At 56.4% G+C, this 16,550-nt stretch overlaps 1 protein-coding gene across 9 annotated transcripts in view; it reads left to right on the top strand.

Annotated features, from left to right (window-relative positions):
- Positions 1 to 16,189, top strand: part of TMCC1 (transmembrane and coiled-coil domain family 1) — a 68,466-nt gene extending 52,277 nt beyond the window's left edge. For 5 of the 9 annotated variants that reach the window (XM_080350676.1, XM_080350675.1, XM_080350674.1 and 2 more), the window contains 3 exons: positions 1,461 to 2,395; positions 9,491 to 9,626; positions 12,056 to 16,189. In XM_080350676.1, coding sequence (XP_080206802.1) covers positions 1,461 to 2,395; positions 9,491 to 9,626; positions 12,056 to 12,370 — 1,386 coding nt within the window. In that variant the 3' untranslated portion in view covers positions 12,371 to 16,189. Of the gene's footprint in view, positions 1 to 504; positions 585 to 1,460; positions 2,396 to 5,525; positions 6,239 to 9,490; positions 9,627 to 12,055 lie in introns of those variants that run through there. The other 4 variants (XM_080350678.1, XM_080350682.1, XM_080350680.1 and 1 more) reach the window with 4 other exon arrangements.
- The last annotated feature ends 361 nt before the right edge of the window (positions 16,190 to 16,550 follow it).

Below are 16,550 nucleotides of genomic sequence, written 5' to 3'. Positions count from 1 at the left end.
TTCACAAGACAAATATGGAAACGTGTTCTGCGTTTGGGGAGCGAGCTGTGCATTGGCTGGTGGTGGTGTAAATGACACAACATGGGATGCCGCCCGGTGTGTAAGTCACGGTGTTGGTTCTGCGAGGATTAGAAATGAGTACCACGGAAGCTCGTTTGCTAAATGCGTAGGACGTGAATCACAACCTGTTTATCCATCGTGCTCTAGGGCTGTTTTCTGCATCTAGAGAAGCCAAGATGTGTATCTGGTTTTGCGTGGCTGAAACGCGGTTGAAACAACGGTGGTTTTTGATAATGTAAATGGCGGCAGCACCGGGCGTCGCTGCGGGACTTCGCCGTTCGGAACAGCGGCAGGGCTCGGGAACCGAACCGCGGTGCGGGAGACGCGACGGGGCCTGAAGGGGCGTCTCGCCGGCCGGGGACCGAGGGGACCTTAAGGGGCGGGGCTCCGAGGGGGCGGGGCTGAGGGCGGGGCTCCGAGGGGGCGGGGCCGGGCCAGGGCCAGGCGGCGCGCGGCGGAGCAGCCATGCCGGAGCCATGCGCGGGGAGCGCGCGCTGCTGCCAGGCCGGGCCCAGGAACCGCGGGTACGGCCGGGCCGGGACGGGCTGGGCCGGGACGGGCTGGGCCGGGCCGGGACGGGCCTGGCTGGACCGGGCTGGGCTGGGCCGGTCCGGGGGCGCCGCGGGGTCCCCGCGGCCGCAGGAGCGGGGTCGGTACCGCGCCCGGCCCGCCCAGCGCGGGGTCGGTTCCGCGTTGGCGCCGCTGCCCCCTCCCGGGGCGGCCGCTGTCGGGCTCTCTCCGCGCTGTCCCGGGAGGGAGCGTCGCGGGGCGGCCGCGCTGCCGGGTTCGGCTTGGCGCTGGTGTGCGCTGACGGCGTTTGACCTGTCCTGGCCGAAACGGGGCTTGTCCTTTGGACCCCGCTTGTGCTCCCGGAGCAGCTGCCGCGGGTTGCGGGAGGGCGCTTTGGCAGGGCTGAGCGGCTCTTTGTGCCGGGTCTGTGCGGTACCGGGCAGATCTCTGGTTTTCTGGTGGGTTTTGTCACTGCTGGCTGTCACACGAGCAGGGGAAGCACTGGGAATAACTCGGGTTTGCTGTATACTTGATCTGCGTGGTTTCTGTTACCTTCTCTGTCTTCTTACTCGCCAGTTGATAGAACTGCTGACTTTGTACCAGAACTTGAGAGCTCAGCCTGCCAAACCTGAGCGCCCGGTTGCGCTCTGTGCTGGAGTTTTTGGTTGTTTGAAGCCGTTAAGTTGGCTTAAGTATGAGAGGTTTGCCCTTTCCTCAGTTTTTACAGATGTTTTTAAAGCACGTGAAGCTCAGTTTATGGATACTGTACTCTGGCCAGCTGAAAAAGATGCAGAATTGCATCAACTTGTCAAGCTGATTGGCATAAAGAAGGGGGTTTCTGTTGGGGAAGCCGGTGCTGAGCACTGACGCCTCTCTCTGTCCTTGCCCAGATCGAGCGGCTGGAAGTCAGCAGCCTAGCGCAGACCTCCAGTGCGGTGGCCTCCAGCACGGACGGCAGCATCAACGCAGACTCTGTGGATGGGACCCCGGACCCGCAGCGCACTAAAGTGGCCATCACGCACCTGCAGCAGAAGATACTGAAGTTGACCGAGCAGATCAAAATCGAACAAACAGCCCGTGATGACAACGTGGCAGAGTACCTGAAACTGGCCAACAATGCAGACAAGCAGCAGAGTGCCCGCATTAAACAAGTGTTTGAGAAGAAGAATCAAAAGTCAGCACAGACCATCTTGCAGCTGCAGAAGAAACTAGAACACTACCATCGAAAGCTGCGAGAGATTGAACAGAACGGGATCCCTCGGCAGCCGAAGGATGTCTTCAGGGATATGCACCAGGGCTTGAAAGATGTTGGAGCAAAAGTCACTGGCTTCAGTGAGGGAGTAGTGGACAGCGTGAAAGGTGGGCTGTCCAGTTTCTCCCAGGCCACGCATTCAGCAGCAGGAGCTGTGGTTTCCAAACCCCGGGAGATTGCCTCCCTCATAAGGAACAAGTTTGGGAGTGCAGACAACATTGCTAATCTGAAAGACTCCTTAGAAGAAGGCCAGGAAGATGGGACAGGAGGCAAGGCTCTAGGTGTTATTCAGAACTTTCAGTCAAGCCCAAAGTATGGCAGTGAAGAGGATTGCTCCAGTGCCACATCAGGCTCCGTGGGGGCCAACAGCACGACAGGGGGCCCTGTGGGAGCTTCCAGCTCCAAAACAAACACTCTGGATATGCAGAGCTCAGGGTTTGATGCAATACTGCATGAGATTCAAGAAATTCGAGAGACACAGGCAAGACTGGAAGAATCGTTTGAGGATCTTAAGGTTCGCTATCAGAGGGATTACTCGTTGATAATGCAGACTCTGCAGGAGGAGCGGTACAGGTACGTGCTCTTGTACTTTGTGTCAATACTAAGTCCCCGGGCCGCGGCGCCCGGCCGTGCTGCTCGGCAGCCGGTCCCGCAGCCTGATTCGGACGGGGTTTGCAGCTGCCTCAGGATTTTGCCCTCCCAGCTCTGTTGTTTGTAAATATTGGTATTTTGCTGCTTGTCTCCTTTTCTGCACAAGAAAAAAATAGCAAGGAAAAGTTATTTTGGAGCGTTTTCAAAACAAAAGGTTGAGCCAAAATGTTTAGAAAGATGTATCAAAAGACCAGGAGTACATTGATGCAGTTACTGCTATCCAGCCAGTGCTTTGCCCCGCAAAAATCCTGTGGAGGTTTGGGCCAAGCAGGAGACAGGGGACATGTGGGCAGTATCCTGACCCCTCGAGTCCATATCTGCCAGAGAAAGAAATATCCAGCTTTCTTGGGGCTCTTCAAGAAGACATGATCTTGCCATGCGCCAAAAGTAGGATCTGCCCTTCCCTTCTCTGCTCAGCCCCACAGGGGCAGGGTTTGGTGAAATGAAGTGAAATTAAATGTCAGATATTGGCAGTGCTCTTGTCCTGGGGACCGTGTGGCCCCGGGGGTGAGACCCCTGGTTCCAGCGCCCTTGCCCTCGCTGCGCCCGGGAGAGGCGCAGGGGTCGCGGCAGCGCGGCCTGTCCCTGCCCCCAGGCCCGGCGACAGCTGCTGGGGCCTGTCCCCTTCCCCTCCCTCCGCAGGCTGCCCCTAGGACACCGTGTCCCGTCCCGCGCCGGCGCAGGGGCTCGGCCGCTCCGGGCACCGCAGTCCTAACCCACAGGACTGTTCAGCTCTGCTCTTTAAACTTGATGTAGCGAATCCGGGGCCCCGCTCGTGGTGTGGTGGGGACAGCAGGCTCGTGTGACGCGGGCGCTCGTGGTCGGCGTGCGCGCTGGGGCCCGGCGCGCTGGCCGTGGACAGCGTGCTGAAGCGCCGTGTGCCGCGTACTGCCGCGGTTTGCCCTGCAGCTCTTCAGACACGCTGGTGCCAGATCACTGGAAAAACAAGTGAAAAGGCCTGACCTGCTAGGATCTGGTAGAGACAACAAGCTTTCTGTGCGCTTCGCAGAACTTGGGCAGACAAAGCCAGACAAACGCCACTTTCTAATCCTGCTTTGCAACAATCAGCGATTTGACTGAAAACAGAGCCCAGCGCAGCAGATTTGGTTCCCCGTGCCTCATTGTCATGAAGTCACACAACAAAGCGGTGTCGAGTTTGGTGTCCTGCTCCCCAGCAGAGGGGCTCCTGCTGTGTGGGGTTGGTCCCACACGTACAGCGCCGGGTGTGAGCGCAGGACAGCGCCCGTTCTCGGCGCAGCGCTGGCTGTGAGCGCAGGACAGCGCCCGTTCCCGGCAGAGCGCGGGGTGTGAGCGCAGGACAGCGCCCGTTCCTGGCGCAGCGCCGGCTGTGAGCGCAGGACAGCGCCCGTTCCCGGCAGAGCGCTGGGTGTGAGCGCAGGACAGCGCCCGTTCCTGGCCCAGCGCCGGGTGTGAGCGCAGAGCAGCTGAAGGAGCGGGCTGCGTGCGGCCTGGGGACTGATGTGTGCATGAGTTCAAGCGGCCAGTTGTTCCCTGGGGCTGCGGAGTGCCCAGCCAGGCTCACAGGTCCTGCCACCGCTGCAGCACGAGGTCAGGCCTGTCCTGCGCCATCAGCCGCTGCCGAGCGCTCCCCGGGGCGACCCCAGAGCCCGGCCACTGACCGGGGCAGCCTGGAGCAGGAAGGTCCTGGGACGGTCTGTATTGGGCTTATTAATGCTTAAAAGGGTAGTAGTTTAGACCTGCCACTTGGAACGTTGATGTGAGTTAATTACAGAGGCCCGTTAAAGCCCATGGAGTGCCATTGTCTCTGCAGGCCTGCGGAGCCGAGCAGGGAACTGCACAGTCCACAGGGAGCTCAGGGGTTAATCACAGCCAGATTAATATCTTTTTCTACAAAATGGGTTCTTGTTGGAGAGCTTCTGTGTTTTAGAACACGAAGGAGATGAAAGGCACGTGGCCCCGCGCGGGGCGGGCTCCGCGGCGCCCGAGGGCCGAGCGGCTGCGGGAGCAGGGGCTGTGCGCCTCGGCCCCGCAGGAGCGGTGGGAGCGGAGCTTGTGGTTTGAAGCTGGGGGTGCAAGTTAATCATAATTAGCTTTTAAAACCGTAAATGCCTCATAACTCCACTCTGTTTCTGGGAAGCTTTCAAAAACAAGCACTGAGTTCAGTTAGAACTTAAAAAAATAAGTATTTTGGAGAAGCCTTTGCTTGTAGGGCAGCGCTGAGTATTTGTGCCTGGAAGCTGGAACAAAGCACACTCGTGACATTTGCTCAGCTGGTCTTGGTCCATTTCCCCTTTTGTAGATGTTCTACTTTTTTGCGGGTTCTGATAGTTTTTCCTTGTGTGTTTGTGCAGATTCTGTGTGTCGGCTGCGGTGTGTCCGTGGCCGCCTCAGTCTCCTCCTCTCCCCGCTCCCAGTCTCGCCTGTCGCCGGAGCTGCTGGTTGGGAACCAGCGCCGGGGCAGGGACTCACTGGTGCAGTCGCTCCGGTTCTCCCGCCCGGCGGCACCTGGCGAGGCCGGGGTGGGCAGCGCTGCCCGTCCCATCCTCAGCCTGTTCCCCGCCCGTCCCCTGCCCGTTCCCCGCCCGTCCCCTGCCCGTCCCCCGCCTGTCCCCTGCCCGCAGCCCGTGCCAGCCAGGGCACCACGCGGCTGTGCCGGGGCCGAGCTGCTGAGCAGGGCAGGTCCTGTTGGCCTCTTGGCCATGGCGTGTTCCTCCCGCAGCCGGAGCAGCCACTGAAACATCCCGGTGCTTATCTCATCGCCTGGGAGGTGGTGGTTGTTTACTGATGGGAGTGGGGACTTTCTGTGCTATCGAGACCGAAATAAAGTTCCTGCTGAGTATTTTCATCTTGTGTGTCCCCTCAGGAACCCGTTTGTACGCGGTGAATCATGAGCTCACGTATTTGGAGCATGGCCAGCCCGGCGGTTTGGGTTTCTTCCCTGGCCCAGCAGCCTCGGAAGGGGCATTTAGGTCTCTCACACTCCTGTCAGGAGAAACCCATCGGCCAAAATACCAGACGCCGGTGCCTTCGTTTATCTGATTTTTGCTCCAGTCTAATTGTTGGACTCCAGTCTGTTCTTGTGGTTTATTTTAAATAGATCAGACGTGCGGTCTTTGAGCTGTGGATGCGCTGAAGAGGCGTTTGTGGAGCACACGGGCCAGGGCTGAACCAGCACCGACCCCCTGTGCCCGCCGGAGCATCCTGCTCATAGATCCTGCCCGTAGCTGTTCCTCCTACTGAAACCGGTGCGCTCGGGAGCATAACAGGTGTATTTGGATGACAAATAAAGATCAGGCAAAATGTTGTATGCCATAGCTAGAAGAAGAAGGTCCATCTTGAGCGATGCTTGAACAGAGGCGTTGGACTCGGTTCACAGTGCCGCGTCAGCATCAGTTTGGCCAGAGCACTTACGGAGTGCAGCTAAAACGCCTTTCTCATCCCATCTTCCCTCACACACGCTGTATGAGCCGCATATTTTGCAGCCATTACTTTAAAATATTGTAAAGCTCTTAAAAAACAAAACAAAAGAGATGGCCACAGTTGTGTTGTGTGGCCTGTTTCCTTTTTCCAGTCTGTTCCCTGATGCCGCGAGTCACAGAAAACGTGTGGAAATCTGACAGGGCTTTTTCAAGTGAAGTGTCCCCGTCCCTGTCCCTCGTGTTCTCGATGCCTTGGGGGCGGTGGGAGCAGGACATCCCTGCTTTGGGCCCCCGGGTCACATAAACCTCTCCGGGCTTTTCAGATTTGGACACCAGTAGAAAACAGTAGGGAAAAAGAAATGTTTCCTAAATTGCAGATAGTGGGACAAAGAGTAAAAAGGAGATAAATTGAGGAAGTGTAATTTCAAAAATAGGTCTGGGTAGGTTGTAGGGGAGGGGTTTTTGGGTTTTGGTGTTGCTTTTTTGTTGGGGCGTTTGTGTGTGTTTGTTTTAAATAACACAATTGCAGCAGTTGCCCAGCAGCGGTTTCTGACAGCGCAGGCGATCCCGGGGGCAGCCGCAGGAGCTGCGGGGACGCGGGGTGTGCGGGGACACGGGGTGCGCAGGGACACGGGGTGTGCGGGGACACGGGGTGCGCAGGGACATGGGGTGTGCGGGGACGTGGGGTGTGCGGGGACACGGGGTGCGCAGGGACACGGGGTGCGCGGGGACGCGGGGTGTGCGGGGACACGGGGTGCGCGGGGACATGGGGTGCGCGGGGACGCGGGGTGCGCGGGGACACGGGGTGTGCGGGGACACGGGGTGCGCAGGGACATGGGGTGTGCGGGGACACGGGGTGCGCAGGGACGCGGGGTGTGCGGGGACACGGGGTGTGCGGGGACACGAGGCGTGCGGGGACACGGGGCGTGCGGGGACACGGGGCGTGCGGGGACACGGGGCGTGTGGGGACACGAGGTGTGTGAGAGTGATGGGAACGCGGGGTGTGCGGGGACGTGGGGTGTGCAGGGCTGGTGGGGACATGGGGTGTCCGGGAACACGAGGTGTGCAGGGACGCGGGGTGTGTGGGGACGCGGGGTGTGCGGGGACACGGGGAGTATGGGGACGCGGGGTGTGTGGGGACGCGGGGTGTGCGGGGATGCGAGGTGTGCGGGCCGAGCCTGCCCCGCTGCTGATGGTATCGTGCCGCAGCCCTGACTGCCCGCGTTTGCAGCCTTTCCTTATGTTTCCTGTAGATTGAGATAGTTTTGACGTTATTAAAATACAATTGTTTCTTGTTAGAGAACAGGATTTAAGCTGCCTGGCAACAGCTGTTTTATCAAGGGCGTTTATGTGGGAGTAGGTTAAAGGATCATGATATTTTCAGAAATGCTTAAGTCCCTTTTTGTGTAATAAACTCACTGGAGAATGTTGTAATATATTAACAAGCTGAATATATTTCAAGTAATTGATGCTGCCGTTGGGACTCAGAGTGGGGTTAGTTGGGATTTCTTGGTTGTTGGCAAGTGGGTTTAAGTAGTGTGGGAACAAATGGCAATGTTAATTATCTGGGCTCCTTCTTCATTAGCTGGTCCTCACATGGCCATTCCATTCCCTGTCTGCAGCCCGTCCTTCCTGGGAAACCCGTTCTGCCGCGGGTGGGAGCGGCTGGCCAGGCTGAACTGGGTGCTGAGCTGGGTGCTGAGCTGGGTGCTGAGCTGGGTGCCGGGCTGAGCTGGGTGCCGGGCTGAGCTGGGTGCTGGGCTGAGCTGGGTGCTGAGCTGGGTGCTGGGCTGAGCTGGGTGCTGAGCTGGGTGCTGGGCTGAGCTGGGTGCTGGGCTGGGTGCTGGGCTGGGTGCTGGGCTGGGTGCTGAGCTGGGTGCTGGGCTGAGCTGGGTGCTGGGCTGGGTGCTGAGCTGGGTGCTGAGCTGGGTGCTGAGCTGGGTGCCGGGCTGAGCTGGGTGCTGGGCTGAGCTGGGTGCTGGGCTGAGCTGGGTGCTGAGCTGGGTGCTGGGCTGAGCTGGGTGCTGGGCTGGGTGCTGGGCTGAGCTGGGCGCTGGGCTGGGCGCTGGGCTGAGCTGGGCGCTGGGCTGAGCTGGGCGCTGGGCTGGGTGCTGGGCTGAGCTGGGCGCTGGGCTGGGTGCCGGGCTGAGCTGGGTGCCGGGCTGAGCTGGGCGCTGGGCTCAGCTGGGTGCTGGCCTGAGCTGGGTGCCGGGCTGAGCTGGGTGCTGAGCTGGGTGCTGGGCTCAACTGGGTGCTGAGCTGGGTGCTGGGCTGGGCTGGGCGCCGCCCGCTGGGCCTGGCTGCAGAGATAACGCCCGCGGTGCCCCGGGATGGGACGAAAACCCTCCTCGGACTTTTCACTTAAAAACAAAACCCCAGAACTGTTTTGAAAGTCTGGCTTTTGCCTTCAGATTCTGAATATTTAGCTTGAGAAGCACCAAAAAAACCTTGGAAAAAAAAACCAACAACCCAGAAGCAGGACTTTTACCTTAGTTTCAGAACTTGTAATTAAATTCTTTGTTCTGGGTAAATATTGTTTATTAATTTGGTGTGTATGTATGAAATAAATTCAGATGGAGTCAGAGGGAAGCTGAAATGAGACCGAGCAGTCCTCTCCGGCCGAGTCCCCTGCGGTTTCCCGGTGGCCAGTATGAAGGGTTGGGTACCGAGAGCCGCGGTCCAGCCGCACCCGCGGCGCCGCTCGTGCCGGTCGCGGGGCAGAGCCCGGCGGACTCGGGGGCGCGGAGCCGGCGCCCAGCTCAGCGCTCCCTGGGGCTGGCGGCCTCGCTCTCTGCCCACTTACCTTTGGGCAGCAGCAGAAATACCTGCCTGGCTTTGAAAGGGCATTGGAGCATGAGTTTCCTGTGAATTTGGACTGGAAAATCCGAAAATGAAGTGCTACGTACAAATGCAAAGTATCCCTAGCGTATTTTAAAAGCGCTCAATTAACGTCAGGGAGTTACCATTGAAGTCAATTGAAAACTCCTTCAACGAGAAACAAACCTGTGTGTCTCAGAACTGCCATCCCTCTTTTTTGGGCAGTCCTCCCCTCGCTGCTCCCGGCCCGCTCACCGGTGGCAAACTGGAAGGTAAGCCTGCAGGTTAATGATTCGCGTGCCCTCCAGATAAATAATATGATGATCTTTGCTTAGTTGAGCTGAATCATGAAGATAAAGAAAAAGTAAGTCAAAGATACCCATGTGACCGCACATGTAAAGGAGACATGGGTCCCATTTGATCACTGTGCCATTTTTATGTCCGTTACTATTCCAAGTGTGGGTGAAAATGTGTAAGAGCTTATGGTATTAGAAGGGAACTAGTTTAAACAAAAGTTTGGGTAATAACGCATTGTATTCTAATTCTGTCCTTGATCGCATGACTTGGCAGTTGCCATTTAACCGGTCTGTGTGTTTTCCTCGGGACAGGAGGAGGATTAACGTGACCTCACCTGGCAGAAAGGGTGTCCGTGGTCCCGGCGAGGGGCCCCAGCGCTGCGGCGCGAGCTGCTGGGAGGGCTGGGGCAGCCACGCCAGTTCGCACTGAAATGTCCGTCGTGCTCACTGGGGTGATTTTGCCATCCTCGTTAAAGCTGCTGTGCCGTGTGTGTCACTTGTAGATGTGAACGACTGGAGGAGCAGCTCAATGACCTGACTGAGCTCCACCAGAACGAGATCCTCAACCTGAAGCAGGAGCTGGCCAGCATGGAGGAGAAGATCGCCTACCAGTCCTACGAGCGCGCGCGGGACATCCAGGTGGGTGACAGGGACAGGGGCTCTCGATCCCGCCTTCCCCCGGCTCTTTCTTAACTCCTCCGCTTTTGAAATGCTTCTGTGATGCAATGTTTGGCTTTCACCCTTGTAGCTTTATTGCTAAACTGCATATTGGAGACTTCTGCAAGGGCCTGTTCCCCACTTGGGCCGGTGCCCGCGCCGCGGCGGCTGCCGGGGCCGTGCCGCTCGCCCGCGGGGCCGCCCGCTCGCTCCGCAGCCGATGCCGGCGGACGGCAGACTGGAAACCTGCATCCGCTTTGTGTGCAGGGTTTGTAGCGGATTAGAAACGAACAGGCCACGACCCGAGGACATTTTTACAGTAGCGTTCCCAGAAAGTGACCCTAGGGTGTGTTTCTGTGTCGCTAATTTTAGAGCCATGGCCACATATGTCTAAGGAAAAATGCTTTGTGCGTCCACTGCATTGAGTCGGGAAACAATTTCTGTTGGTTTTGCCCAAATAAGGAGGTGTGATTTAAAAGATAAGTTTCCTTCAGTATGTAAAAGACCAAAGCTATGGTAACAGAAATGATGAGGTTGGAGGGTCTTCCGCAGAGCAGAAGACCTGGGAAATGATGTGAGCAGCCTCTAAACGTTGCAAAGAAAGGCCTGTTTCAGACAGGAAGATTGTCCGTTTTGAACACTTGTGCTGGTTTTAGCAGGCGTCTCGGTTTCGGGTGCTGACGTGAGGTGTCCGTGGCGTGAGCAGAGGGCGGTGGGTCGGGGACGCTCAGACGCAGCCGCGAGTCGGGGGCGCGCGTCCCCCTCCGCCGGTGCGGCCGCTGAGGGGCTGCACCCGGACTCCGAGGGGCTGTGACTGAAGAGGAGCCGTCGTGTGTCAGTGACCTCCCCAGATATGATGCAATGGCAGAGAAATGTAACAGGAGACAATGACCTTTAAGTTAGTTAAAATAAATCAGAGTCTGTGGACAGGGGTGCCGTGGCCTCTGACACAGTAAACAGGAGGCTCTCCCTTGGGGCAGTGTTACAATATTCGAGTTTTGTTCTCCTCTAATTTCACACAGCAGGCAGAAGTTAGGTTGAAAACTTAAATTGAAATGGGGATTTCTTAATAGTTTTTTTGAATCTTCATGATTCAGCACTTTCAGTGTAAACTTGCAAATTGGGACAGGCGATTCCTCAGCATTGCCGTGGAAGAAGCAAGGGTTTTCTTGCATACGGAGCTGGTGGGGAGCGGTGGGGCGCCGCGGGGGACAGACAGCTCAGTCTGGAGGCAGGAGCTGTGATCGCTGCGTGTTACCCCAAGGTGGCCTCCAGGTCTCAGGCCTTTAGGGCTGAGAAAAGCAGCTCTGAGGAGGATTAATGGAGATTGTAACTTTGTATCTCCAAGAGCAGAAGTGTCCCATTGCATTAATTACCTTAAAAACCCTGCTCCTCGTCCCCCGCCCACCTGTGCGTGTGGCCGGTGGTGTGCTGCCGGTGGGCCGGTCGGCTGGAGGTCCAGCGTGGTGAAAAGGCCTGAGAACCTTCACCCCTGGGTCAGTGGCGCTTTAGAGGTGTTTGTACAGGGTAGTCCTCTCCTCCCACGTACTTCTGCTTTGCCTCTTCCTAGAGGCAGTTCCACAGACCTCCCTCTCCTTACCCTCCTCCAGGCCGTCTCCTTCCTGCAGCCCTCGCGGTGTCTCCAGGGGTGGTGCTGGTGCGGTTCACAGCTGTGCAGGCTGGGGACAGCGCTGTGTGTCCCTCAGGCCGTCCCTGAGCCTGCAGCTCGGTGCCGTTCACAGCTGTGCAGGCTGGGGACAGCGCTGTGTGTCCCTCAGGCTGTCCCTGAGCCTGCAGCTCGGTGCCGTTCACAGCTGTGCAGGCTGGGGACAGCGCTGTGTGTCCCTCGGGCCGTCCCCGAGCCTGCAGCCCGCGGGCTCCTCGCCCTGTCCCGGCGACGGCTCCGTCTGTGCGCCCACACCCGGGCTGGGGCCGCGGGGCTGCTGGAGTGCGAGGAGCACGGCCCCTCCAGCCCAGCCGAGGGGCAGCCCGGGCTGTCCGCAGCCTGTCCCCAGCCTGTCCCCTGGCTGTCCCCCTGGCTGTCCCCACGCTGTCCCCTGCCTGTCCCCAGCCTGTCCCCATGCTGTCCCCGTACTGTCCCCGTACTGTCCCCATGCCTGTCCCTGGGCTGTCCCCATGCCTGTCCCAATGCTGTCCCCGTGCTGTCCCCATGCCTGTCCCCATGCTGTCCCCATGCCTGTCCCAATGCTGTCCCCATGCTGTCCCCATACCTGTCCCCATGCCCATCCCCATGCCCGTCCTCCATGCTGTCCCTGTACTGTCCCTGTGCCTGTCCCCATGCCTGTCCCCGGGCTGTTCCCATGCCTGTCCCCGTGCTGTCCCCGTGCTGTCCCCGTGCTGTCCCCGGTGGGCAGGCGTGCCGGCCGCCCAGCGCTGTGCTCTCGCGACAGGAGGCACTGGAAGCCTGCCAGACGCGCATCTCCAAGATGGAGCTGCAGCAGCAGCAGCAGCAGGTGGTGCAGCTGGAGGGGCTGGAGAACGCCACGGCCCGCAACCTGCTGGGGAAGCTCATCAACATCCTCCTGGCCGTCATGGCCGTGCTCCTCGTCTTCGTCTCCACCGTGGCCAACTGCGTCGTGCCCCTCATGAAGACTCGCAATAGGACGTTCAGCACTTTATTTATCGTGGTTTTCATTGCCTTTTTGTGGAAGCACTGGGATGCCATCACCGGCTACTTGGAACGGTTCTTGTCTCCCCCCAGATGATGGCAGCGGGAATGGGCTGCGGCGCCCTCCTCCCGGCGCCCTCGGTGAGCAAGCGTGGCAAAGATTAGTCAGCAGCTCCTCTGCTGAAGTTTTAAGTGTCCGAGTGAATTTGTTTACATTTAGAATAACGTTTTTTCTCTGCGAGATGCATTGCAATAGTATTTTTTAGATTTTATTCAAGAACTCTTTTTGGCGAGAATCCTGGATAATTTTTATGTAGCATGGTTCTCTTTGAATGCAAATCTTAAGAGTCTTTAAAGTGTACAAAAGAAATAAAATACAGAAATTTGGAGCATACCAATGGGCAGTTTAAATTGTGGCTCGAACTACTGTACTAAACCTGTCAGGAGGAGGAGAACGTGATTAGCGTAAGACGAGCAAAGCTAAATCTAGTGCACAGCCTCAAACGATGGTACCACAGCAAACCTGTAACACTAAACCCGTACTGTGAAGTCTGCTCACATTCCGTGTCCAAACGTGTGCGCTCGAGTGGTGTCTGTCCCCGACACGAGGACGACAGCGTGCGGGTCTCTGCCCCAGCGCCGCGCCCGGGTGGCCGGTCCCGCTGCCCCGGCTCGCGGTGACGTTTCCAGGCGTGGGGATCGAAGCCTCTTGCGCACGCAGCAACTGCACGGTCGTGCTACAGTATTTTGAAGTAGTCCTTGACATACTTACCTTTAAGCAGAAGCCCTTGGTCGCACTTTTAAGGTTTTTTTAATATATGTATATTCACAGATTAAAGAAAAATCCAAACAGCATACTTGAAGAGTGTAATACTCAAACTCTCAGTGCTTCCTTATTGTTTCTAATAGGATTTTTTATTATAATTATTATTATTATTGGGGTATTTTTTTTGGAGGGCGTTGGGAGGGTCATTGCTTTTTTTTTTCTTTTAAATAAAGAAGTGATTTTTTAAATGAAGAAACGCGTGAATAGTTGTGAGCTGTCTTGTCCCGAAGCAGTCTGAGGAGGGCAGAGGTTTCCAGTGCCAGCCTGTGCAGCGCAGCGCCATTCGTCCGCCATCGTCTGTCCCCCGGGCGTACAGATGCAGCGTCGTGAAGAACATCTGTCTTCTCCACACCTCTTTGTCGTGCAGGGTTTTTTTCTGTTTCCAGATGTGAAGGAGAGTGTGTTTATATCTCTCATTTCCGTGTCGTCTCTCACTCCCGGCCTCAGGATAAGAATAAGAAATTTCTCTCCATTTCTTCCCAGCCAAGGCAGGTTCTTTCAAGGAAAGAAATTCCAAATCAACAGTTCACTTACGAATTCTTGTCTCAGAAATATCTTTGATTTAATTTTTAAATAAATCCCTACAAAGTGAAACCAAAGTTTTCCTCCTGTCGGGCTCCGGCAAGATCATCTGTGTGTCTGTTCCACAGTCTCTGTGCACCGCGTCTGTGCCATGGGAGCCTCCTCATCCCCGGCTTTGGAACACTCCTCGTCCCCGGCTTTGGGAACATCCTCGTCCCAGCTTTGGGAACATCCTTGTCCCCGGCTTTGGGAACATCCTCGTCCCAGCTTTGGGAACACCCTCGTCCCAGCTTTGGGAACACCCTCGTCCCAGCTTTGGGAACACCCTCGTCCCTGGCTTCAGGACCCTCCTCCCGCACGGGCGCACTCGCCGCGGGTCCCTTTGGCGTCGGGTGGAACCGGGTCCCAGCCCCAGGCTCCTGCTGGGGACCCGCTGGTGCGGGCAGGTCCATCCGTGTCCTGTACCTGGTGTCCCGCTCACCACAACAGCGCCGAGAGTCAGCTTCCTTCCCCATGAAATCCAAAACCGCTCCAGGATTCTCTTTCAAAACCAGTGATGGTATTCAGTTACATCTTATGTTTTCCTTCCTTCCAGGCTTAAGCTCCATGTGGGAGCCAGTTGTTGCCCAGGTGACCTAAACCAGCTGGAATCAGACATGGATGTATGTGGAACGTGTGCACCAAATACACCCATGTGAGCCCTGGGGCGCAGGTTGGGGTTGCTGCGTTGCCGCGGCTGGGTCAGCAGCCCCGGGCTGTCTGGGGCCGGCGCAGGTGAGCGCTCAGCTGTGCCTGCTCCAGTCCGCCTGGCTTCCCGTGGAGCAGGAGCCTCAGGGACCCGCCAGGGATCCAGCTCGTCCCATCACACGTGCACTGATCTGCCGTCCTGCTTGAAACACAGATTGCCAATTGCAACTGACTTGAGCCAAGAATGATTCCGCTTTCCAGAGCTGGACAGCAGAGGCTGTGTAGACCTTCCCTCCCCAGACCGCGCTCCTGGCTCCAGCAGAGCCCTGTTCTGTTCACCACCCTTCTCTGGCTGATCCAAGTCACAGGGGCAACCATCGCCTTCCCATTACATGTGTTTTGTCAGAAACAAAGGTGTGAATAACAGTAAGAACTGATTTGGCTTATAACTGAACAGCTTGCGTGCCTTTATTTCTGAAAAACGACCCTCGTGCTCTGCTGTTCTGCGCTTTGATCGCAGTAGAGCTGCCCGTGGTAGGTTTAGTGTGGTGGAAGCAGGAAGGAGTTGAAAGCCGGTGGTCTGGGCACTCGGTGCCGCTGTCTGTAGTGCTGGAAGGACGTGCGTCCCTCGTCTTTATGTCCCGGTTTCATTCAGTGTCTCAGCTCTGTGTTGTCCTCAGTAAACACCATTCACTCATTTGCCGGGAGGCGCAGGCTCTGTAGAGCGATCACCTCGGGGCTGTGTGGTGAAGGTTCTGGACAGTGTCTGTCTGTCTGTCTCTTTCTCTCTTGACAGTTTCTTCCATTCCAGAAAGTCGTCTGCAGTAACACCATCTTGTGATGCTGCATCATATCCCAACACAACTGTGTGCTTTGCCTTTTGCATTAGCAGAACATTCTGGGGTTTCCTCCCTCTTCTCTTGGAAGGTCTGTGATGGTCTCTGGTAGCTCCATGATGATGTGGTTGGAAACGTGACTCTAGCTGCACAGCTCCCTTCCTCCCGAGCGGCGGTTGCTCTGGGGGACCCGCAGGGGGCCCCCGTCGCCCCGTCCTGCCAGCCTGGCCATGACCACGAGTTGCAGAACGTTTCCCAGTCAGAGCTCAAACGGCTCTGAAATTGCTTAGATATGACTGGCACGTATCAACCTGGTATATGGAAAGGGAAGAATGTAATGGACTGTGTTAGTTCAGAAAGCAGCAGCTCTTCATTGAAACTCTGTGGTTCAAATGAAGTTCATCTGTTTTCCCAATTCGCTTTCTCAGTGTAAAGAACGAAAATCTTGATGCAAAAAACCCAAACCCATTTGGGATTTCAGAAGTTCTCTTTTCTCTCAGCCTCATTAGTTCAGTTTGATGATACTCGACATGCTCACAGCCGTTACTTCAGTGGTTTATGCCAATCCGTGGACTCTTAGGGTCTGGTCAGATTAAATGTGGGGTTCTGTACGTGTTGCACTGGGACTGAAAAGCACTGTCTGTCAGCTTTGAAAATATGCATTTTTTAAATGAAAAAGCAGCATTATAACAAAAGAAGCCAAGCTACAAAGGGGTTCGAGATTGGGTAATTCTGCCAGTTTTTAAAGTGAATTCTGAATGTGGCTAAAGAGTTAAAACCCTGTGTGTCTGTGTCGTGTGTGCCAGGTGGTATAGTAGTAGGCTGTTGACTTAGCTGTAAGTGTGGTTGAAAAGTGTAAAAATTAAACAGAAAAACTCACTTGCACGGGTTGAAAAGTAAGAAATGACACTTGTGAACGTAACACTGTAGTTTATAGATCTTAAGCTGCTAATTGTTGAGAGAGATTTACATTTGTCTTGTCTGATTGTCGCAGTTTTATCTGCGACACTTTTACTGTATATAAAAAAACTTTAAATAAAGACCTCAGCTATTAACACTGGCCTAATTTGGATGTTTCCACAGGGCTGGGGGCACGGGTGGGTCAGGAAAGAAAAGAAGGGTATATTAAAGCTGTGCTGGGCCCTAAAAGCTTGAAATTTGAGCTAGTTCTCCATAGATCTGACCATCAAACCGCATCCTGTGATCAGCCACGCAGCACCTGGGCACAGTGGGAACGAACGGGCTGCTGCGCTTGGTCTCAGGCAGAGGAGACGGAACAGCCGCAGGAGCAGGAACAGCCGCAGCAGCAGCAGGAGCAGGAACAGCCGCAGGAGCAGGAACAGCCGCAGGAGCAGGAACAGCCGCAGGAGCAGGAACAGCACGAACAGCCGCAGCAGCAGGAACAG

Source organism: Nesoenas mayeri (assembly GCF_963082525.1).
Source record: "Nesoenas mayeri genome assembly, chromosome: 10".
NCBI classification, from domain to species: domain Eukaryota; kingdom Metazoa; phylum Chordata; class Aves; order Columbiformes; family Columbidae; genus Nesoenas; species Nesoenas mayeri.
This window is presented reverse-complemented; position numbering and strand designations above follow the sequence as displayed.